General features: G+C 32.9%; 3 protein-coding genes across 3 annotated transcripts; all 3 read right to left on the reverse strand.

Annotated features, from left to right (window-relative positions):
- Window positions 1-63: 63 nt before the first annotated feature.
- LOC145075483 (uncharacterized) lies at window positions 64-2065 on the reverse strand. The gene has a single exon (XM_079021716.1). It carries the CDS (start codon window positions 2063-2065, stop codon window positions 101-103), a length of 1965 nt encoding a protein of 654 aa, XP_078877842.1. The 3' UTR covers window positions 64-100.
- A 6534-nt stretch (window positions 2066-8599) lies between these two features.
- On the reverse strand, window positions 8600-10643 carry LOC145072731 (serine/threonine-protein phosphatase PP1 isozyme 2-like). Its single transcript, XM_079019194.1, has 4 exons — window positions 9982-10643; window positions 9234-9793; window positions 8939-9147; window positions 8600-8856 (listed from the first exon to the last, which is right to left on the reverse strand). The coding sequence occupies exons 1-3, from the start codon at window positions 10178-10180 to the stop codon at window positions 8974-8976; spliced, it is 933 nt and encodes a 310-aa protein (XP_078875320.1). The 5' UTR covers window positions 10181-10643; the 3' UTR covers window positions 8600-8856; window positions 8939-8973.
- Window positions 10644-12811: 2168 nt separating this feature from the next.
- LOC145072840 (ras-related protein Rab2BV) lies at window positions 12812-14200 on the reverse strand. The gene is made up of 3 exons (XM_079019317.1): window positions 14066-14200; window positions 13645-13835; window positions 12812-13442 (listed from the first exon to the last, which is right to left on the reverse strand). Exons 2-3 carry the CDS (start codon window positions 13807-13809, stop codon window positions 12954-12956), a joined length of 654 nt encoding a protein of 217 aa, XP_078875443.1. The 5' UTR covers window positions 13810-13835; window positions 14066-14200; the 3' UTR covers window positions 12812-12953.
- Window positions 14201-26441: the final 12241 nt, after the last annotated feature.

Raw genomic sequence — 26441 nt, forward strand, 5'->3', positions numbered from 1 at the left:
ATTATTAGGAAATATATGAAAGATCAAAACAAAACACAAGACACATTAGTCGTTGACCTCAAGCAAAGAGAAGTGACATATATACTTAAATATATCAGTGCTAATATTTTGAAGCCATAATGGTTTTATGGTATGGACTAGATGGCGGCTGATAATAGTAAGGTGAGGCTGGTGGACTTGGTATAGGAGATGGTGGTGGACGGGATGGAAAACCATATGAGGGTGGAGATTGGCCTTGTGATGGTGGTGGTGGATATGATCTTACTGGTGGCGTTTTTTTATGGGATGGTGGTCGATGATGGTGGTGAGATGATGGTGGACATTTTGATGATGGAGGTTGTTGAAAGCCATGAGAAGGTGGTGGGCTTGCATATAATGGTGGTGGACTTTGAGGTGTTGGAGGTGGTTGATGACCTTGAGATGGTGGTGGGGTTTGAGACAATGGAGGTGATTGATAACCTTGAGAAGGTGGTGGGCTTTGAAATGTTGGAGGTGGCTGATAGCCTTGAGATGGTGGTGGGCTTTTAGATGAAGGTGGTTGATAACCTTGAGAAGGTGGACTTGGTGATGATGGAGGTGGTTGATGGCCTTGAGATGACGGTGGACTTTGATATGCAGGTGGTTGATAATATTGAGGTGGTGTTGGACTTTGAGACGAGGGTGGTTGATAGCCTTGAGAAGGTGGAGAACTTTGAGATGGTGGAGGTGTTTGATGACCTTGAGGTGATGGTGGACTTTGAGATGATGGAGATGGCTGATTGTCTTGAGATGGCGGTGATTGATATCCTTGGGAAGGTGGTGGGCTTTGTGACGATGGTGGTGGAATTTGAGATGAAGGTGGTTGATAACCTTGAGAAGGGGGTGGACTAAGAGATGATTGAGGTGGTTGATGGCCATGTGATGGTGGTGGATTTTGATATGGAGGTGGTTGATAACCTTGATTAGTTGGTGGACTTTGATATGGTGAAGGTGGTTGACCTCCTTCAGATGGTGGTAGGCATTGAGACGGGGGTGGCTGACATCCTTGAGAAGGCGGTGGAACTTGAGATGTCGGAGGTGGTTGATGGCTTTGAGATGGTGGAGGTGGACTATGGTATGATGGAGGTGGTGGATTTTGAGATGGAGGGGGCTGATAACCTTGAGAAGGGGGTGGACTATAAGATGAGGGAGGTGGTTGATGTCCTTGAGATGGTGGTGGTCGATGGCCTTGCGATGGTGGTGATCGATAGCCTTGAGAAGGTGGAGGACTATGAGATGTTGGAGGTGGTTGATGGCCTTGAGATGGTGGTGGACTTTGAGATGATGGAGGGGGTTGATGGCCTTGAGATGGTGGTGGTTGATATCCATGAGTTGGTGGTGGACTTTGAGATGGTGGAGATGGTTGGCAACCTTGAGATGGTGGTGGACTCTGAGATGATGGCGGTGGTGGGCTTTGAGACAAAGGAGATGGTTGATAACCTTGAGAAGGTGGTGGTTGAGATGTTGGAGGTGGACGATCGCCTTGAAATGGTGGTGGTTGATTACCGTGAGATGATGGTGGTTGATTACCGTGAGATGATGGTGGTGGAATTTGAGATGAGGGTGGTTGATATCCTTGAGAAGGTGGTGGACTTTGAGATGTTGAAGGTGGTTGATGGCTTCGAGATGGTGGGGGAGTTGCATAAGATGGTGGACTTTTTGATAATGGAGGTGGTTGAATGCCTTGAGATGGTGGTGGATTTTGTTGTGAGGGAGGTGGTTGATAACCTTGAGACGGTGGACTTTGAGGTGATGTAGGTGGTTGATAATCTTGAGACGGTGGACTTTGAGGTGATGTAGGTGGTTGATTGCCTTGAGAGGGTGGTGGATTTTGAGATGATGGAGGTGGTTGATAGCTTTGAGAAGGCGGTGGACTTGCATAAGAAAGTGGTGGACTCTGAAATGTCGGAGGTGGTTGGGATGGTGGTGATGGGTTATAGCTACCGTATTGATTTGGCATTCTTCCACCACCAACCACCACAGGAGTGGTGGTCCAGATTGTCACTAGTGTTGCCAAGAGCACAAACTGTGATTTTGTTAGTTTCATTGCTAAACCTTATGCCTTATGATGTATCATAAGGAGCCTTTATATAGCCCTCATATGTCAAAACATTGTCACATGACCATGCACGTGATATATACATGCATAGAAGTTGGCGTTATAAATCCTTCATTTCTTGAAGAGGCTTGACCATCTTTTACTACTATGCATATGAAGTTTGACCTTCTGAAAGCTTGGTTTTCCAACATCTGTTATAATAATCGTATAAAAGAATGTATGTTTTATAATTTATGAATATACTAATTAAATCAAATGTGTGACATACACTATTTTGAATATAAAATCATGCACACTAATAAAGCTATTTTAATTGGTCCATATACCAGTACATAGATTAGTAAATATTTTAGTAAAATCAAGGATCCAAATTCTGGTAATACGAACACAAAAACATGTAGAATGTTTTCAGGTTTCCATTTTTATGATGCCTCGTAAATTGGAAAAATAATGATGATTGATAAAAAAAGAAAAAAAATGATTCACTGGAGCCTAATGCTTAGAGTAAATGCGATGCTTTATTTATTATTATATTTCTTTATTTTTTATGGTTACAATATATGTAAAAACTCTTTTTTCTTACGATTTTCACAATAGTATATTTTCTTATTGGTATCTGAAAAGAATTTGTTGTACAGTTGTCTGCAATTAGAATAGACAAGTTGTGATGATAATTAGGGGAGTGAGATCACACTTGTATTTCCCAAGCCTCTTTGGCATGAAATATGGCCATTATTCGAGGGGTGTTGTTCGAGTGTTACAAGGATGATAGAATTCGTTGGTATGTATGGGATTTGATTAAATGGAGACATTTCTTGATTTAATTAGGTAGGAGGATTTATAAGAACAAAAAGTAGGAGGATATTTAATTTTCTCAATACGAAATCATTATATGTAATTATATATAAATTTAGTAATATCTCACTCTTTGTCACGGATTCTAATTATTTAGTTTGATTTGGTTCGGTTTCGAAGGTTATTACTTATTGTTACTAAATAATTCCATTTAAGACTTTGAGTACTTGAACTTCTCTTGCAACTTTTTTACCACTTTCATTTATGTTTTATTCATGTGAAAAAAAAGTTAAAAGTAACTTGTTTATTTGGTTGATCATGTTTGACTATTGACATGACAATGTCTCGACTTGGAAACCAATGTGTCACTTGAAAAAAAAGGAAAAAATAAAATAAATATAGTGCTAATTTGATTTTTTGTCGTAATAAATAAGAAAGTAAATGTAACTTCTTCTTCATTTGTGAAAAAAAGGTTAACGTCATAAAATGAAACAACAATACGTGGTTCACAACTTAGGTCATATACCTTTTAATTATATCAAATAGACCACTTAAACTACTTTTTGGGTTCTTAAGATGTAGATATCAATTAGATAAAATGCTATTGAATTTTACGTGGTGTCCTATGTTGCGACATCTTCATTTTCACGGTCAGAAAATATTTTTTTTATTTATGTTTGTTTTAAAATAGAGTACTCATAAATTTGCGGACTTTGTTTACAAAACATAATATTTGAATATTTCCAAAGAAACATCATTTATTATATAAAAACTTTGGGATGTCATCGTCAATACAAATATATAAGCATAAACTTCTTTTACCAAACCTTACATCAACTTTTTATACTATGACCTAACAACTCCTCAAATCACTCATCAGCCTTGTCTCTTCATATTGCTACTTGTGATACAAAGAAACTGAGTGGGTTATGTTTGGAGGTCTGGTGAGTACATAAGGTTTTCAACCCACAATTATTAAGTTCTTTATTTATATAATTCACATCAGTATAATAACTTGGAACCATTGATAAATCTTATTTATAGATTCATAAGAACGACTATGAGTATAAATATAAGTTACATTAAAAGTAATATGAGTATAGCTTAACTTATAGAGATTTTCCTGACAAAAGTCTGAAAATTGTAGTGACAGAACTCCGACTCGAGAACTACTAATGTCGGGTACCCAGGGAGGCAGGGACCTTAGGGCTTCGCCGAAATACCCTAAATACAAAGAAAAATTGGGCTAGAATCAAAAGAAACTTGAGAAATGAACTGAGGTTTCGATTTGTGAGGAGCATATACAGATGACAACCCGTATATATTGAATTTGAAAAAGCGTGTAGTGCCTGGTGAAGTGTCTCATTCTGCTTGCAACATGTGGCAGAAATTAGTTGGACCTGCGTGGTCTCTTCTAGAAGACCTTGCGCGCTATTTACTCCCTAAGCACAATTTTTTTTTAAATTTTCAGAAATCCGTATTTTCTTCATACGAACTCTTTTTTGACGTTATTTATATCCATACACAGCTATCAACGATATCTACAACTTCATTTAGACTCTGTCGGATAATTCTCACTCTATTTTTTATTTATTATTTTAGAAAGTTTAGACGACTAATCTCTGTTTAAAATTTATATCGTTTTCATACGACATCCGTTCTCAATTGTCTTTACTTATTCATCAAATGATTACAATTGTTGACCAACGTCGGTTACGTATGTTAATAATGTATAACGATAAACGCGAGAATTACGGCTTTCAGATTCAAAATGGCATAATTTTGTCATTTATGCCAAAATTATGTAATGTAATATAATAGTGTAACAAGAAAGCAGAGAAAAATATAAATATTTATTGAATTCAATTTAAAGATAAATAATTTTAAAAAATAAATTATATGTTGTTGGTTGTATGTCGCTCTTATAAAAAATAATGAGTTTTGAAATTCCACCAAAAAAACATGTTGGCAATGAATAATATACTGAAAAAAATATTATTAATTTGGACAAAAGAAGTGAACTAAACCTACAATTGTGGGTTCACAATCCACTTCATTGATTCCCTTGGTTACGTTTGCACGTCATATAGTATTATCTAGTATTTCTATAAAACTTATTTAAAGTTTTGGTAAATTATATAGAAACTATCATATTTTGTATTCTTTTTACAGTTTATCCATTATATACTAATTCGGTTAACAAGACCTACCATATTTTGTATGTTTTTATTCTACACAATGAGGTGGGTTTTTTTTTTATCCTAACAAAAGCTACTTAACCTTGATAACTTCTTTAATTTGTCCACTTTTTCAATATGATGTTTTCATAAACATTATCTAATTTTCTAGGTCACTACATGTTCTAACAATTATTTATCTATATACAAAGTTGGGTTTGGAACACGTCATAGGCTTGCATCAATAGCAATCATACATTCTATTTGAAATCGAGGTTATCGAGATGATATAGTTGCTTTTTTATATTATATAGTAATTATATATTATAGTATTATTTATATATTATAGCATTATACAAATGGTGTTTGATAGAAAATACATGGGAAATTTAGGAGTATATATATATATATATATATATATATATATATATATATATATATATATATATATATATATATAGAGAGAGAGAGAGAGAGAGAGAGAGAGAAAGAATTACCATCATAAAAATTAAAACTAAAATGATAATTCATAATTGATAAGTATTCTCATGAGAGCTAAATCTCTTAACAACTAATATGATAAATGTCATGACTTATAGTATATTAAGGTGTTGTTTTTTGTCTGCTGATCTTTTTGGCTTTTTCTGTCTGTCCCGCGTAGACATTAGCCTTCGCAGACTGTTTGTTTTTTTTAAGACTTCAGACCTAAAAATGTATACGCATCCTCTTCTTGGCGTAAATATGGACCCGAGTCTTCTAAAAACTTCAGATATCTTCTAGACTAAACACACACACACACACACACACACATATATATATATATATATATATATATATATATATATATATATTTATTTTTTTTAGTTTTTTTTTAATTTATATTTATTCAAACTTTATTAATGATAAACAATTTAAAAAAAAAGTTACAATACCTTAGAAAAAAGGTTCGAAGACACAAATATGATATTTTTAATTAATTTATAAATAAATATTTATTACAATAATGGTCGTTGAAGTTGTTTATATAAATATAAAAAAAATCATAATATATTCTTATATTTTTTGTGCCAAATTTTATAAAACATTATTGAAGAGAGCATCATCAATTTTTTAAGAAAATATTTATATGATACGTTTTTAATTGATTTAATTGAAAAAAATCGAAGTTTAGTTTCCTCATTTATGTATCAAATTCTTTAATTCCTAATTACAATGTTTAGCAGTTTAGGTATAACTTTGCGACTATTGTTGGTTTTTATCAAATATATACGTTAATTCGTACCGTTTTTATTTTCACTTTTTATACAATAATATATAAAAGTTGATCTAGATTTGTTAATTATTTATAACAAAGTTATAAAAATATTTTAAAAATCATTTTGAAGTTAAAAAAATCAGTTTATTTAGAGTTTAGTTTATTTTATTACTCTGCAGATGTTAAAAAAACAACAATCTTTTTTTTTCAGAAGACGTTTGGTCTACTTCTTCTACTACAGAGGTCTACAGATGTTGTCTGCAGACTGCAGACATTTTGCCTCAAAAAAACAAATAACACCTAACATGATAACTTAGCCTACTAAAATGATAATTGATAGGTTCACAAGTCATACTCAATGGATTAATATTCATAAATCAACCCAGTCCAAAAATGTCATAGTTAAACTACTAGGCTTGTTAGCTTGTTACCATATTCACAAACAAAACTCCACAATATACGAAACAAAATTCAAGTTTTTTGTTTAGTCTTATTTAAAAAATTAGATATATTCCAAAAATCATTTTTCTTTTTGTCAAGTCGCTTAACAATAACTTACAAGTAATTACGGTGGTAGGACCGCTATAACGCTTACATAAATGAATCGCATTAAACGCATCGCTATTAGCGCCATTGCTATACAAGACCACTATTTGATACAACTATTATCAAGAAAAGTTGTCAATCACCTTAAGAATTTTTTTGGACAAATTATTGTCTATTTCTCACAACTCCTCGCCGATCAACGCTTAAGCATCTAAATTTTATTCCTAGGAATAACTATTAAACATAGTTCACTTATACTGACGTTTTGAAGATACAAACCGTAACATCCTTTGTTTTTAGTCAAATTTGAAAAATCATTTATGGTTTTTGAAATATTACAATGAAAAATCTCATTCAGATTCAAACATTAAATAAATAAAAGTGTTTCAAAACTAGAAAACTACAAAGGATGTCTCAAGCATACATCAATGATCAAACATCACTAAGGTAGCATTGGTACAAAGTCAAAAGTCCAAAAACATGGAACAAAATCCAACACTTGTATATCTCCAATTGCTCATATAAATTTGCATCTCTTTCCACAAGTGTCTATAACTTCATTATACGAGACACGGCAAAATAATACGCTGCACTAAAAAAAGTGTAGCGAGACACATAGGTTTTTGACTACATAAAAGTAATAATAGATAAACACCATATGAAAAGACATCAATATAAAATCACATGGCACATCTAACATGGCACATCTAACAACAATAACACATTTGTTATCACAAAATCATTGCATTATGGAATTACATTGCATAAGTAAACACATATTCTTCCCACTGCAAGGGAAGCTTATATCTCATATACCATCGGTAACTACATGGCTTTAGGAACTCCTAGTTATGTAAATGGGGGAGTGACACATCAAGAGGAAGTCATAAAGGAAGCCATATATAAGAGGACTACATTGAGAGGAATTTATAAGCTACAACGCATGCGTAGGAAAACACACTATTTCTATGGGAGGAGTAATGATGAATGAGTGGAATTAAACAGTGTCGTAAAATTTTCAACTAGGTCCTGCCTAAAAGCCTAACGATTAATCCATGTCTACAAAATGAGCAAAACATCAACAAACAATGGAATTTTAACACTTTGAAAAAGTTTTATCGTAACAGAAACTATTTGAAGAATGATTAATGTTGTATTAATCATATTAAACTATTTTGTTATGATATTAGTGGTATTTACAAACTTTCTTATGATATTGTTCAATTTAATTTTTTTAAATTCAATGAATTAACAATTTACGATCCCTGCTTAATCCATGCCCAGCCGATTAATCCATTAACCTCATTCTACCGACAAGCTAATGACGAACGTTTTTACAACCTTGGAATTATATCATTAACTTCTACACCTAAATGAGAGTTCTAAGTACTTGGTGCTTTATGAATAAGAATGAAAGGAGTTTAAAGTAGATGTTACCCACCTCATAAAGACATGTTAGCTAAAAGGGAGCACATCCACAAGTTTTTTCTTTTTTTTTTTTTAACATCAAACACATACAGACACTATTCTTAAACCATTCGTTTTGTCTCCAACGAGACTTGGACCCTCACTCTTTCGCTGAGGTATTATCTTTTCTACAAAAAGATGTTACCCACGGACTCCTAGTTTAGGCCATTTTTAAAAACCCAACTCCAGAGATTTTATATCTGGATTAGTTCACAATTCTTTGGTGTCTAACAGCAATCAGTAGTAGTAATAGTAGTAGTAATACAGTGTCAATCATTGCAATTTACAAACCCAAATGTAGTCGCAGTCTCATTATAAATTGCTATGTCAAAAGTTTAAAACCACAGACTCCATTAATAGTGTTTTAAATAGGAAGAAAAAAAATATTATAAAAAAAAAAAAAAAGTAGCAGCATTTTGTGGTCATCCTGGAACTACCCCTTACCTTAAAAGCAGAAAAAACTTCAACAAAAGGTCTTTCCAACATGTTCTTCACAGAAAACCACAACACACCACTCCTGCTGTCATCCATCTTCAATTCTGCAAACAACCAGAGGACAATTATGTCAATTCACTATTTCACGCATAGGCAACAAGTTCAAGAAAATAAATTGATACTTACCAGGTCACCAATACAGCAGGATTCAAGTCACCGAATTATAAAAATCTAGGTTTTCTATCAGCTGGCTTCAAGATTTGGAAAGAACACATTAAGCTCTCATCAACACTCATCATAGCACCAGCATTATCAAATTCACCACAATAATTTGGAGCAGAGAATATAGTAACAAGCTGTCTATCAGCAAAGAATTCATACCCATCTTCTACAACCTGCAAAAATGACAAACCAACATTCCAATTAGTACCATATATATATACATGAATATCAATAAATGTAATGTGAATGTGAATAAAACCTGATGAGCACGACAAACAAGGTCCATATCATGCTGCATTAAGAACTCTGCAACTTTATCAGGACCAAAAGTATAAGAAACTCCCCTATCATTCATTCCCCAACCTTTAATGTCACGATTAGGATCTGACCAGAGTAAATCACAAAGCAAACCGGTGTCTGGAACATCAGTGGGGCGAGGTAAGTTTCTTATTTGATCTAAGTTTGTAAGATCAGGAGAAAGACCACCATGCATGCATAGTATTTTGTCATCTATAAGAGCAGCAACAGGAAGACAATTGAAACAATCAGTAAAAGTTTTCCAAAGTCTAACATTGAATCGGCGTTTACATTCGTCATAGAAGCCATAGATCCTGTTGATGGAAGCACATTCATGGTTTCCTCTTAAAAGGAAGAAGTTTTCAGGGAATTTGATTTTGTAGGCGAGTAAAAGGCATATGGTTTCAAGACTCTGCTTCCCACGATCCACATAGTCCCCTAGAAACAAGTAATTTGCATCTGGAGGAAACCCTCCATATTCAAACAGCCTTAACAGATCACCGTATTGTCCATGAATGTCACCTGTTTTCACAGAGATCAAACAGTTAAATATGGATTCTACACCATACAATCAGAACAAAAAATCAGCTAAGATCCTCACGACAAACAACAAATACGCAATGGAACAAGATAATGAAAAATCGCTACAAAAAACAAACAGTATTTGAAATTTGAATACATCAAGGAAATCAGATTATCGTTTTTCTTACCGCAGATCTTAATGGGAGCTTCGAGCTCTAGAAGATTAGGTTGTTGAAGAAAGATTTCTCGAGCAGCGGCACATAGTTGACGGATCTCCGCTTCCGAAAGCTGAACCTGCCGGACGGTTCTCGCTAGCCGGAACTCCAATAGCCGATTGATTATATCATCGAGTACGGCAGGGTCTATTCCCTGACCATTTTGAGCCATTGATCTCTAAATACTTCTACCTCCCTCGAAATTTCTCCGAAACCTGGGTTCTCAAAAACACCCAGAAACCCTAGATCGTAAAACAAAAACAAACCAGAAGAAAACGAAATTGCTTCGGCGATTTTCAACTACTTATTGTTAGTACATTGTTTTTGTTCCTCGGAATTTTTAATCATATACATGATGTATGCGCATGGACAAGTAGGGTTACAGAAAAATATTAACAAAAATTTAATAGCAGGTAAAAAATTGGCGAGCTGACGGAGGAGGGAGGAGAAGAGGGGCTGCAACTCTGATTGGGCGGAGATGCCGAACTCGATGATCAAAATTCGTCGAGAACGATAAATCCGTAGCGCTTGTGTGGTTTCAAATTTCTGCTCTCATTTCCCAATCAAAACTTTTGTGCTGGTATTTTATCTTTCTGATTTTGTTAATCCAAAGACAAATTTGAAATCTAGGGTTTTGATATGCCCAAAAAATTGATGGTGGGTTATTTGTTTCCCACTTGTTTTTTTGGGATATTTACAAAATACTCCCCTCATGGTTTATGAATGTTAGATATACCACATCATGTTTCAAAAACATTATTATAGTCCTTATTTTGGTGCAATCTTTTTTTTATTTGATTTTCTTATTTAAAAACAAACTAAAAAATACTTGTAGAATCTAGGAATCATATGCTTAATTTGTATCATTGAGATAAAATACTTATAAAAGTATAGGGATGTCACTTTTTACCGTAATTTGTTAGTTTACCATATATATTTTGATTTAAACTATGACAATCTTACATAAAATATTGAATAGTTGGTTGATTGATTTAAAAATAATTAGGGAATACGAATTATGTAAAAATATATGTTAATTTCAAATGTTCATAACCTTTATTGAAATGGAATTATGGAGTTTTAAATCAAATATTGGAACCTCTTCATGATTTTATATGTATAGACTAGGAACTATGTTGTGTCTAATGAATTTTAGTATAGATTACGTTGTCTAAGCCTTTTATTCTACATTTGCAATGGTTTCAAAAGTTTAGGATAATTTTCATTTGTTTTATTTAGCAATGAAAACGTATCATTTCATAAGTGTGTCTTTTCTTACGTATTTGTGATATATTTCTATCTAATTGAGGGAAAAAAAGGCGCATGCATCTATTACATAAAACTTCAACGTGAACACCTAATGGAAACTATATTTTTTATAACTTAAACATATTTGTAGTGCATTGTTAAAAGACCATTTAAATATGTTGTCTCATTGATGAATATGTGTGCGCTCATCCGAAAACAAATGCACCACGTTTCCTAAAATAGTGCAATGTTTTTTTTAAATATTGCTATATTTGTTTAACTGAATATGATACATGATCATTTAAGTATGTTGCCCCATTGATGAATATGTATGCATTCATCTGAAAACATACATACCACATGTCTTAAAATATGATACCAAAGCAAATCCAGGAATTGTCACCATATAGCACATGATTAGTTTTATCGTGTAAAAAGTTATAAAGCTCAATTAGCCAATGAAAATGTCTTAAGGAGTTGCATACCTAGGTTAGCCCCACCACCAAGCTCGAATTCCATTATGGGGAATGATAGTTTCTTTTAAGATTTTTATCAAACTGCACAAATCGTCCGCATCGCACAAATCACACCACATAACACAATCTAAAACCTTGGTAAGGTTGTTTGTGGTTTGCAAATTTGTTAACCCACACTACGTAATTTGTGGTTTAATAAATTTACAAACCAAAACTGAACACTACACATGTAGTTTAATTTTTATTTGACAAATACGAGTTAAAAATGGTTAATTCCAAGGCAAAATAAACAAATAAAGGCAAATGAATGTTGTTTGATAGATGGACAATGTCACAATATTTTAAGGGATTCTTTATTATAAACATATCTTATTTCTTGTAATTTTGATTAAGATAGTTTAAAATGACCGTGAAAGAAGACACAATCTACAACTTCAATGTTTTGCATTTTTGGAAATTCATCGTTTTCTCGGTCATCATAAGCGTTGAATTTGGAAACAGTTTATTGATGGTCCGAAATCTTAATTTAAAGAGGATAATTCGCTTATTCCACATCGGATGGTTAATTTTCTATCTAGATAGGTTTGTGTTCTAAAGTTGTATGGTTTCTAGTTTCCTAAACCATAAGTAAAAATAAACAATTAGAAATTTAAAGACACAAAAGATAAAATAGTAATCATTTGCATCGCACTAAACCACGTTGCAAGCATGAGGATAATACCAAACACACACAAAACATAGAAGTTAGAATTAAACATTCACAGCAAAATATGGGGATTGTATGGCACAATCTCACAAACTATGAGGGTTACATTGTAATATGTTATTTTCTTCTTTATTGTAATGTTGACGAGAGCAAGAGGCCCCAGCGTGCGTGGGGCGGTGTTGAAAGGATTTCATGCTTTATTACCTGGCACCCAATAGTCATATTCTATTTTAAAATTACAAAATGATCCCTAAACTATCAAGACAATCCACATTTGGTCCCTATTTCAAATTTCTCATTCAATTAACAGCCAAAATGATCATAGATTCAAAAGAACGGGGTCAAATGACAAATCACAGAAACGAGTCAACAATGGAATCCAAAATACTAAACCATATATCGAATTTTCACAAGAATTGTTCTCAAGTAAGATAGTATTCTACAAGGTCAAAGTGATTACAAAAAGAAAACAAAAAAAGAAATCTTTAGCTTTACCTCATCAAATATGTTTCAACTCAAGTTGAACAGCAACCTCTCTTAGTATTATTCCCAGATGAATCAGCGACATTAATGGTGGTTCCTTGACCAGGTAAAGCAGTAGGACCTGATGCTTCTTGAGCTGCTAATGCTTTCTTGCTAACGATATGATATATATCTGTCAAAACAGTTTGAAACGCTTTCTCAACATTATGTGCTTCAAGTGCTGATGTTTCAAGAAATGAAAGCCCTTCTTTTTCAGCGAGAGATTGGCCATCTTGTTCAGCCACTGCTCTGAGATGATTCAGATCAGACTTGTTTCCGGCCATCATGATCACAATGTTGGAGTCTGCGTGGTCTCTTAACTCACGCAACCATCTTTGAATGTTATCGAAGGTTTGGCTCTTGGTTATGTCGTACACCAGAAGAGCCCCAACTGCACCTCTGTAGTATGCACTGGTTATCGCTCTGTACCTTTCTTGCCCTGCTGTGTCCCAAATTTGTGCCTTCACTGTCTTTCCATCAACCTGTTTTCATGTCATTTAGTCAAATCGGATCGTAGGCATTCTATCAAACACTTGGTACGCTGAATTTAATGGACTTTCGATTGGATTTTATCAAACAGGAGTAATTACTAATTAGACGATATATTAAGAAGAAACTGTTAATCGGATCGTAGGTCTTTTAGGTTCAAAGAGAAATCAACAGAAAAAAGAAGGAAATTCAGACCTGAAGAGTTCTAGTAGCAAACTCAACTCCAATTGTTGATTTGGACTCCAAACAGAATTCGTTCCTCGTAAACCTCGACAGAATATTGGATTTTCCGACACCTGAGTCCCCTATCAACACGATCTTGAATAAATAATCGTACTCATTATCTACTCTATTAGCCATTAGTCTTTCCTCCTTCCCTCGCAAACCTATAACACACAAGAAAATTTCGGAGTTCGTTCAAATCGGTAGATATACATAGATCTAAGCAGATCGAAATCAGACCCACTACTTCTTTTCGATTGCAAACGAAACCCATCATTCCTTTTCTGATTGCGAACAAAATCCACAAATTTATATTCCAAAAAACTAGCTCAATCACTAAAGAAAACATAGACAAACACGGATATCGTGTTGTATTGTATGTTAAAGACCTTACCGTAACTAAGAGATCGGGAAGAAAGTGAGGACCTCGCCTTGAAAAATTATCGGAGAAATGGGATTAAAAGTGAGCTTTGAAACAATTCAACAATGGAGAAAGAGGTTTGAACCAGCCAACGTGATTATATACAGCCTACAAGGGCAGAGAGATAATTACAGAGTTGGTTAAAAAAACAAACTTACCGTTCCCTTCTCTCACTAGTCACTAGCAACATTGGGACATATTTATATTTTTTTTATATATTTAGCCATTTAGGTACTGAATATATATTTATTATTCAAACAAATTATGATATAAAAATCATATTTTTCGAATTGCTTCCTTAGTTTTATCTAGTCGTTATTTATAAAATTATCATAAGGTCATTTGGCAAAGGTGGAATGAATTGACGTTACATGTAGCATCATTTCTACAGCTCATTTAATGGATAATGTAGTAAAATAACTATTTTATTTATGGCTTTTGGTCTTTACTATTTTTGCTAAACATGCCTAGACCAAGCTTTATGTGAAAAGATCGATCAGCTAAATAAGGCAAATCAATAGAACAGGTGAAAAACATTTTATGTTTTTACCTTCTCCCATTTAATAATAGCACTTATAAATAATATTAGTTTTATTAAAATTTTATAATAATGATTTTAAAAATATATTAAATTGAAATGAGGTTTTTACTAGAAATATTTGGAATAACAGTTTTTTTTTCTTACACTACAATTTATGTTTTATAGAGTCATATAATATAGTATTTTAAAATATAAAATATTATTTATATTTTATTATTTACTGTTATTAGTAATCTAGTTGAAACTAATTATAGTGTTATTAATTATCTAGTTGAAACTAATTATAGTCTATGACTTTTTTATTCATTTATTAAAATTCATTCTAAATATTTGACAAATTATATATTTTATTAAAATATATATGAGGAATAACTTAAGTTTCTAAACACAGAAAATAAGATAAATTTATATGATATAATCAATAGAGAATAAAGCAAAAAACTACTGTAATATTTAATTCGACATAATTATGCACGGTTCAAAAAAAATGTTTTTAAAATATACAATGTTCACCAAAGGGCTAATGGCCTAGCGGTAAGGAGTAGTCCTCTCATAATAGAGGTCATGGGTTCAAGTCTCGGTAGAGACATAGGTGGTTATTTAGGAGTAGTTTAGTTAATTTGCCGTTTCAAAAAAATATATATATACAATGTTCAGTCATGCTTAGTTGCTTACAACTTGAAGAGCATTTACATATATTTTATCAAATACCATACATGGTAAATCTTACATCGATATGTTATCAAAAAGTAAAAGATTTGTATTTGTTTAGAAGTATTAATAAAATTATCAAAATATGTTGGGACAAAAGATAGTATAAAGTATAAATATTGTTAATATCGCATGAAGTACAAAATTCATATAGTCACATGTAAAGTCAATTTATTAAAAAATAATAATTTAAGCAAAGAAATATACCAAAAATATCTTTTTCAATATAACGTTTGAATTAGTCTGCTTTAAAGTACCATTTAAATTGTTGTTTAATACTAATGTAAAATAGAAATAATATTATTATATTTTACAGGAAATAATTTCACGTTTTCAACTTGTCCATCGGTAGATATGAGTAAATAAAAGTTTTTTTTTTATCTAGGAAACACGCGAGTCAATATAGAAAGTCATATATTGTATCATTATATGTCATTTGTTGAATGGGTAATTTTTAAAAAATATAGCTAAAATGAAAATAACTGAAATTTATCAAAAGCATATTTAAATACATAAAATATTTTTAACCAGTTTTTCAATAAATTTTATACTCCCTCCGTCCCAAAATGATAGTCCATTTTTTATTTTTGAAGTCTTTTTTCTTCAACTTTGACCTTAAATATTTTTATATGTGTTATATATTATTTGATAAAACTTATAACAATGAAAAACCATTTAAAATACAATTCATTCATATATTTTTCATCATGTATCATCTATCAAAAAAAATATATAAGGTCAAAATTGAAGAAAAAGACTTCAAAAGTCAAAAATTGACTATCAATTTGGGACGAAAATAATAATATATAATCATAGTATAATATTGTAATCACATTTAATATATATTTACTATATTTTTTTAAAGTTGAAAACCTTGATATTCATGAATCACACAATTCAACATGATCCATTTAACCCGTCATGAAACTACCAATTGGCCATGTTACCGGGTCTGATATGATATCATTTTGCCACCTTCATCAAACTTCATTGTTACAAATGATTGAGAATCTATTATTATTATTTTAATTTGTTCTCTTATAATAAGAATCTATTATTATTATTCTAATATGTATTCTTATTAAAGGAAAAAAGTCCAAAAAAGTAGGGTTGGTGTTGTCTTATTTGATTGGAGAACTTTGAAACGGCAACGTTTTGGGGAGGGAAAGTTGACAAATAGGTATTTGTTGGCAAAGGGAAATGGCAGACTGGCAATGATGGGGTATTTGCCACTTTGACAGGGTGGGAATGTTTCTTTGTTGGTTATGACTTCCATGTTCTCCTTTTACAACTTCTCACATCTCCGCCCTCTATTTCTCTCCCTCTTTTTAATATAAAACACTATTTATATATTAAATAAGTATTTTTTCCAGTTAATTTTTTTAAATATTCACAAAATGATAGCTATAAGTGATATTAACAGGGCCAATTGCATAAAAGATATTAGGTTCATATAAAATTTTGATTTTATTCTATATATATTTTTTCTCAATTAAATCATTAAATTTATAATTTTATCGTAAATTTAACCAATTGACCGTTTTGTTTAAGTGTTTTATGTTTGTCACCTGTCGATAAGACAAAAAGATGATGTAACTTACACATATGATCGTAGTTGACAAACATGTGGGTTAAACTGAACTGTTACATAGATATGTAATCACTTTTCCTTATTTCTTTTTTTTTTCTTCTCTTAGAGTAACACGATTTTGTGAAATAGATTCTCAATGTTGTTCAAGTGGTTCATCATCTCATAGTAGTGTAAGCAAGGCTAGAAATATTTTTCATATAACTATTATCATTATCACATGTTTTCATTAATTCTCATTTATTTTTGTTCTCACACATTCTCATTCACTCGTTGTTATTATTACATAATAGGATTATCAAGAATATATTCTCACATAATGAGAATCATAAAAAGTTCATACTATTTTTATAGATGATTTAATTCTTTAAACTAATTATTTTTTATGTTTACATTACAAAACAAGTTTATTCTCTTGAATCTTTCATAGAAAGACACTTTCCTAATCAATAGTTGAGTTTCCGTAAGAATGTTGGTATGTTATTTGATATGAATAACATTTAATCTACATCCAACATTAGTAATACAACCGTCAACCGCGTTCCCATGAACCCTTTTCTTAACACATGATCATCTTCATTCATCTTTATTCTTGAGAATTTTGAACTATTTGATTATATATGTATAGGTTTTTTTCAAGATTATTTAGTTGAGTGACTACATGATGTATATAATCAAAGACAAGCATTTAACATTTGCATTTAAAAATTTCTTACATTTTTTGTCCAAGGACTTGATAGTCGGTTAACTTTTCGGTTATAATTTTTTAGTTATTTTTGGAGTGAAAGTTGTTTAACCGATTTTGTGAACCATTGCAACCCTTCACGAAAGGGTGTGACCGTTGGGAATTAAGTTTATAAATGTGATTGTTTTTCTCCATTTTTGGTTTATTACATCTTCATTTCTTCAAGTTTATCACAAAAATATATCATGTTGTGTTCATGAAAGGGGCTTATGGGATCTTTGCATACATCCTCAAAACTGGAGGAGGTCTTGGATAGATCTTAGCCATTTAACTCAACCAACAATAAAAATAGAGGCTAATTATTCTTAAGCTTAATGTCTTGCAGGTCGTAGTTTAATATTTCATTTTTCTGCTTCCGTCCTTTAAATTGTTGTTCTATAAATTTGTACATTTCTTCTGTTTAAAAAATTATGAAACTCCATGCATCAAAAACATTTCCCGACTATATTCACTCATACCACAGTTTTAGAAAATAAACGATCAAAAGTGAATTTTTATTTATAATGATCGATTTCTTCATTTAATTATAAATATATACACAATATTAAATTCAAAATATTTTAAACAAATATGTTATCTAAATTAAAATCAATTAAGAATGCATTTTTTATAATAAGACTATTAAGTGTGGGCAACATGCTATTACATGTTATCACACTTAAAATGTTCAACTCATCATCTTAGTCATACATTGATGTTATAACACACAATATGGAAATAAGTAACACCAAATAACATTTGATAATACTCTTTATTTTCTATTTTTTTTATTTCTTTGATGTTTTTAATTTCTATTTTTTCAAATTGTTTTATTTTTATTTATTTATGTCATAATATTTATAAAAAAAACATATAAATCAATAACCCATATAATTTAATTAAATCCTAAATTAAAAATAACTTTTAAAAACTAACAATGACATTACAAAGTAAAAAAACATTGAACAAATACATTATGATTATCCTCGATATATTTGCTTCATTTAATATATATTTTTTAAAATAAAGATGTGATTATCATTGAGCTTGCAAGTTGCATAACAATATAATATCATCAACACTGGAAATAATAGTTTTTTCTTTAGAAAAACACATTGGCTGGCAAAAATTACGAATGGGTCAAAGCATTAGATAGGGAGCAACCCGTCAAATAATTTTGACTGTTTGAAAAAAATGCAAGCCAATAACAGCTGATGCCATATTTACTGCCACGTCAATACAACGGATGATGGTTGCCCGTATTCATTAGTCTAAGAAAATATTAGTTTTGGAAGCTAACCAAGACCACCCATACTACTAGCCACCGCCCAAAAGGTAAATTACTATCATAAATTTAACAAAAAAATGTTTGACTACGAAAAATGCCTAATAATTTTTAATAAATTAAATTAAATTAAACTTTGGATTAAAATCAATTACTTAAATTTCTAGTAATAATAAAAAGTAAGTTGTAAAAATATGTTACATATGTCTAAAACAATCTAATTACAAATTTTACTTTTTAATGATTTATTTTTTATAAGATTGTATATATTTGAATATATTTTGGACGAGGTCGATTTATTATACTTATTTTCTTTGTAGTTAATTTTTTTACAACTTTATTCATCAAGTTGTTAATATAAAACATAATATATGTGCTAATCAAATAATTTATAGATAAACCACATTGTTAACATGTTCAAATATAGGGGTGACAAATCGGGTCATCGTGACGTGTTTTTGTCGGACACAACACGACACAACAAAGTTTTGTGTAACACGAACACGACACGACACGATCTTGAGTTTTTTTTAACTAACACGAAAACGAACCAATTAAAAAACGACAAACACGACAAAGATAACATGAAATAAAAATGAGTGTATTTAATTAATATTTATTCATACATAACACGACAAACACGACAAAAAAAATGTTAAATCGTGTCAGTTTCGTGTCAAATTTTGAACACGAATACGACATGACGTCGTGTTTTTTACACCTAACACGAACACAACACGAACATGAATTCGAATTTCAATTTCGTTTCGTTCCGTGTATTTTTATCGTGTCGTGTCATCAATTGTCACCTCTATTCAAATACACCAAAAAACATACATTTGTAAGTTTTTATAACTAAAAACATAGAAATTTAAATTTTAAATTAAGAAAATAAGTATTATAAATTTATAATTAGGCTAGTGGGTATGTATCGGTGTTATAACACTAAAAATTATCACCTCACATGTCTCATCATCTCTAGCACTACACCATTTAGGCTAGGAAATATTCACCACACTGTCACATCATTTTAAAAAGGAAAAAAATAAAATAAAATAATACAAAATATAAAAACTGATTGATTTCCTATTTGTTAACCGACATTGAGTTGCGTTATACCCACGACGAGTTGCACCATAATGAGTTTGGGGTGGTGTTCATTTGGCCACAGCATCGTGGTGGATGTGCCATATCGGTTATCCACAACGGTTTGATACTCATACTCATTCCTCTTAAACATATAAGTCTTAAACAAAAATATGAAAATGTTTGATCCAAAAATATTGCTTTTGATGATTCCAAAGTTGATGCACCATTTGTGGTTTGGTACGGCGTCTATCGAATCTTGATGCACAATTTAGTGGCAAAGGGATTAATTTTCTTTCTAACACACGACTTACCACTCATGGCTTGATGATTATAACAATCTAAAATAACTTTGACATGTTACATCTTTAAAGTTAAACAACAATAAATGGAACCTAATCATGAAAATTCTATTGCCACGTTGTATTTGGCTAAGCCTTCATTTCACTTTGACAATGCGAAGCCATTGAGGATTGATTTTTTATATTTATTTAAAACTTCTCATTTAATCTTTTCTATTTATATAAAAAATTTCTTCAATCACAAACACCAAAATGGTAGCCGCATTCAGATCAATCATTAAAATAGTGTATTTTAGTTTTAAAAGCTTTCACATTTACCTTTCATATATTTGGTGTTAAAAAGGAAGCAACATACATATGATGCTAAATCTTATAACCACCGACTAGTAATGAGCTAGAAAAAAATTTAAAAATTATCCTGGGACATTAGATTTTGTAACCACAAAGTCCAAGTAATACTATTCATATTACATCTATTAGAAAACCAATCAAAAGAATGAATAACGATACTTTTAAAAATGTTTCTCCTTTTCCTGGAGTACACCCTCTGTCGCGTACGCCCCACATACCTATGTGTATGCCCTGTGTATGCGGCCACCTTCCGCGATCATGCATCCTTAGTACGCCCTGCATACTAAGGGACCTTTTATGCCATCATTTCCTTTTTAAGGGTCTAAAGAGTAATACCTGAATTAGAGTGTTACACAGGTAACCTCAATCAAGTGCGTAACCATAAGTAACTAGAGGTGAGATAGCCACCCAAAGAGATGATCCTACTCTATAGCCACAACCAAACAAGGAACAGAAAAGGAAGCCTAGATCAAGAGTTCTCAGGCTATCTTACATGACCATATACAATCCCTAGGGAACTCCACAAGATGATAACCAACAAGTACATGTAAATATACAGTTCTACAGATCATTACCGCATAGAAACATCCTATTACTAAGATACAGATCTAACCGATCACTACAACAACATACTCGATACTAGGATACAGATCTACCAACATAACAACCTACTAAATATCAACAATCCAAGAAATACATAACCGTATATACTCATAGGTGAGATAGACACCCGGACTTGTGATCCTACTCTAGAACCACAACCAAACAAGGAATAGGTAAAAGAGTCTAGATCAAGAGTCCTCATTCTATCCTACATGACTATATACAATTCCTAAGGCATCCCTCTACTAACAGATAACCAAAACTAACTAATGTTATACCCGTCCGGTGGACGGGTTGGCCGATACATGAATTAACGTGTTTTTTTGTATACAATCTTACTTTAAAAATAAAATATGTTTTGCCATTTTGTGTTAAAAAGAATATGTAATCCACCATGTATGTCATTGTGCATCATCACCTTGTTCAACTCACATACATGTTGCATGATTGGATTATTGTTCTTCTAATAGAAAAGATTTAGCAAAAAATGCAAGGTCCAAAAGAATGTCTTAAAACATATTAAAACCAAGTTAAAGGCAACTTGGAATATCATCATCAGACTCGTATTGTAACAGGAGAACTCACTTGCGTCGAATTTTTATGTGCGGCATTGTTAAGACCGTGGTATCCGATTTTTTGAATGATTAACTTATATATTAGCACAAACATCCTATTTGTAAAAATCAAAAAAAACGATAATAATAATAAACATAACAAATAAATATAAATTAATAGAATACTCAACAATAAAAGTTGAATGGAAAATATTCTTGTATCATAAGAAAGTTAGATAATTTAAAAAATACCTTGTAACTTACATCATTGTCTTTCTTATCTTTTGCGATTCTAGTCCTTTTAAGGTATTTACAATTCATTCTATTTTCTTGCTAAAAATTTGAGGAAAGAAAATGGGAGGATGCACAATAATGTAATAGAAATATGTAAAAATAGGATGTTATAATAGACAAATAAATTGCTTTTTCTTGCATTTACACCGAATATGTATATACAAAAAGGAAATAAATCAAGAAATAAGAAGTTTACGTACTAAGTGTAATTCTTATTTGTCGTTTAAAGTCCCTGTCTAGAATCAAGAATATATGATATCTATAGAATGTCTGCGACCTACTTTCCCTTTTTGAAAGTTTCATATCAAATCGAACTTGCCCATTACGAGAATCTGGTGTTGTTCTTGCTTCCTATCTTCAGTCATCGATAACAATTTACCAAAATGCTCATAATCAACATAAATTCCAACATTTCAAAAGATATACACAATAATTTATCATATGATAAAAATAAAGTGAAATTGCAAAATAAATAATAATAATAATAATAATAATAATAATAATAATAATAATAATAATAAGCAACATACTTTTTTTTAATCCATAACAGCATAGACTTACATTTATTTATCATAAAAGCAATATACTTTCATTTATTTACCGAAAGAAACAATAAGTAACTTTCATTTTACCCAAAGAAACAATAAGTAACTTGCAACTTATAATGTTTTTAACAACTGAATATATAGTTATTAGAAAAGACCAAATGAGAGCTGGAATAGTTAAAGTACATGGACACTATAGTTAAGGTAAATACATGTGGATATGTGACAGACGACTGAGACTGTGGCGGAGATCACCGCCAAGTTCCAAGAGAGAGCCCTATTGGTACCCCAATATGCCGCAGACGAGGAGATGTAGAAGACTCGGTATCATGACATGTTGAGATAAGATATTCAGGAGTTTGTAGTTTGTCTACCTGTCCGACACTGGATCACATGATATCCAGGGCTCAGGAATGAGAAATTGGTTTGGAGCACATAGGGAAGAGGAAGGCAAAGCATTGGCAGACGAATGAGGTTTCTACAAAGAAACCTAAGGCATTTTATTCTAGGTCGAGGGGCCAGCAGGGCTGAGGCCGCTGTGGTAAGTAAGGCAAGGCACATGAGGGAGTCTGCAAAGTGGGTGGTTCAGGCTACTACAAGTGCGACAAGTCAGGACATTTTGGCAGGGATTGTACTGCCACTACCACCACCCAGGTATCTAATCTGATTTGATGTCATTACAATCAGATGGGTCATAAGAAGGCCAACTACCCGAGTTTAGCAGTGGTGGGACCAGTAGCAGCACCTGCTCCGGCAACCCTGAGGATCCCTGATGGCCACCAGGGAAGGCAGAGGCGCCAGTTGTTCGGAGTAGGGCATTTTAGCTGACAGCCGAGGAGGCTCGTGCAGCACCCGATGTGGTCACTGGTATTGATAGCTTATTTTATTTCCTTATTTTTATTACTTTATTTTAGATTTTTAGCTCTTTTTATTAGTATTGTATTGTATATTTCTTTATTTTCTTTATCATGGATCGTATCAGGGACTTTTTATTTTGCATGAGGAATCTTGCAGGGTTTTGGAGCTTATCGCGATTGTGGATTAGAGTGAAGTCAGACTTGTGGGCTCTCGAGGCGCTATTGGGCTTGGCGGATTCATAAAAGGAGATTTGGGATTAAAAAGATAAAGGTTTGGATGAAGTGGGCTTGTGAAGATGGATCATGGATAATTAATTTGGGCTTGGAGCATCCATTTTTGTAGCTAAAAGATGATTGGCTAGTTTAAATCACATGGGATATGGAGGGGACCAAAGGAATCTTTGGTAGTGGAAGGGTGGAGTGGAGGAATGAAGGACCAATAACATTACAACAACATTTGCGCGGGTGGAATTTTCGTCGTGCGGGTACCCGCGCAACTTCCCAGTTTGGGCATTTTGGTCATTTGGCACACCATAACCTTGGGGGATCAGATCCATCAGCTACATTCTCGATTTTTCACCATTGGAGACCTGTAGGAGGCGATTTTGGAGCTTAAAGACTCATTTACTTTCATCTTTCCAAGATATTGATAGTTTCTTTATGCAATTAGACTTTTATGATTGTTTTTCTATTGCCATGAGTGGCTAAACTCTCTATATTGGTTAACTTTGGTTAAAACCTTTGAATGTTTGCGGGTTTTTGAAGGATTCATGCTAGATTATCGATTATCTTATGTTTATGGTTCTAGATCATATTTCTTATGCTTGTTTAATGCTTTGATCATGAGCTTGGCACTTGCATGAGCTATTGTTAGTTTATTTCTTTGGTTTTGCATTAAATCATTGAATTTACTTAGAACAAGGGCTTTATGATGGTAAAATTCATCTCTAGTTTATGAATCATAGCTCCTTTATGGATGTGTAAGCATTAACATCATCTAGGAATTGGGGATTCCTTCTTTCTTAAGGATAATTAACTGCTTGGGTTCAATTGCTTCAATTAAACCCTTGATCTTGATTAAGAAGGTGTGTTGTGGGCTTCCCCAACCTCCATACTACCTAAGAGGAATCTTGGTATATCATGCTTCATGATTGCTATAACCAATTTGGGATGAATGATAAGCTTCATGTTGAATCCTAATGATAAACACACAAATGTTCATTGTGTTGCATTGCCTTAGTTAACAAACACTCTCCAATATTTGAACATCTCACTATCTTGCTTAATTGCAAGTTTTTAGTTATTCAAGTCTTTTAGTTTTCAAGTAATCAAACACCCCCCCCCCTTGTAGTTTAATTGTAGTTATTTAGTTTATTTACAATAGTTCTTTTAGATTGCATTGTGATTGAATACAACCATTTCTCCGAGGATCGATACCCCTTTTTACCATTATATTACGTTTTATTTGCAAACAAAGGATGTAATTTGCTTGGTGGACTTGACACCCCACCAGGTATGTATATTCTCCTTATCTTTTTATTTATTTTAATTATCATGCTTATATGTTTGTATTTTTTTTAGAGTCATTCTTCGTGAACGGTATTCCTGCATTGGTTTTATTTGATTCGGGGGCTACCTAATCCTTTGTATCTCTTGCACTTAGTATGTGGTTTGAAGATGCCCCGGGAGAGTTGGATTATCCACTATAGGTTGAGATTGCTGATGATCGTCTGGTGTGAGTTTCGAGGTTTCATCGGGGATGCACTTTGGAGTTGTTCGGTGAGCAGTATCTGATTGATTTGGTTCTTATTCCCTTGCGCGAGAGCAAGGTTATTATGGGGATGGATTGGTTGAGCCCCAATGGGGTGGTGATTGATTGTGAGCTTCAGTTGATGCGGGTTCGATCCCCAAGCGGGGGAGAGTTGGTCATTTACAGTGAGGTGCTCAGCGTGGGCTCTATTCGACAACAAGGTCCAAGCGTTATCTTCAGCAAGGATGTTACGGGTTTGTGGCCTATGTGATGGATACATGTGTGAGGGGCGAGGTGATTGTGGGTGATGTACCTATTGTTTGAGAGTACCCGGATGTGTTCCCGAAGGATTTTCCTGGAGTGCCTCCGGAGAGGCAGGTGGAATTTCAGATTGAATTGGTTCCAGTTGCAGCTCCGATAGCTAAAGAACCTTATCGGTTAGCACTTCCAAAGATGCATGAGTTGTCTACACAGCTGCAGAAGTTGTTAGACAATGGATTTATTCGGCATAGTAGTTCACCGTGGAGAGTATAGATCTTGTTTGTGAAGAATAAGGATGGGTCGCATCAGATGTGTATCGACTACCGGGAGTTAAATAAGCTAACGGTTGAGAACCGTTACCCGCTCCCGAGGATCAAAGGTTTATTTGATCAACTTTAGGGCACATCTTGGTTTTCCAAGATTGATATGTGATCAGGTTTATCACCAGATGAGAGTCAGAGAGGAGGATATGCAGAAGACGATCTCCCAGACTCGTTATGGTTATTACAAGTTCGTGATGATGCCTTTCAGGCTCACCAATGATCCAACCACATTCATGAATTTCATGAATCGTGTATGCAGGCCTATGTTAGATCAATCTGTGATTTTGTTTATTAATGATATCCTGGTCTATTCCAAGACTGGGGAGCAACATGAGGAGCATCTAACGGAAGTATTAGATACTTTGAGGAAGGAGAAGTTATACGCGAAGTTCTCCAAGTATGAGTTTTGTTTGCGTGATGTGCAGTTTCTGGGACACCTTGTCAACCAAAACGGTATTTTGGTTGATCTGTCCAAGGTTGAGGCGGTAATGAGGTGGGAGGGTCTGAGGAAGTTCCTTGGATTCGCAGGTTATTATTGGAGATTCATTCAGGATTTCTCCAAGATAGTGGTTCT

This window comes from Lactuca serriola, chromosome 9, assembly GCF_051521515.1.
Source record: "Lactuca serriola cultivar US96UC23 chromosome 9, Lser_US96UC23_V15, whole genome shotgun sequence".
Classification (NCBI taxonomy): domain Eukaryota; kingdom Viridiplantae; phylum Streptophyta; class Magnoliopsida; order Asterales; family Asteraceae; genus Lactuca; species Lactuca serriola.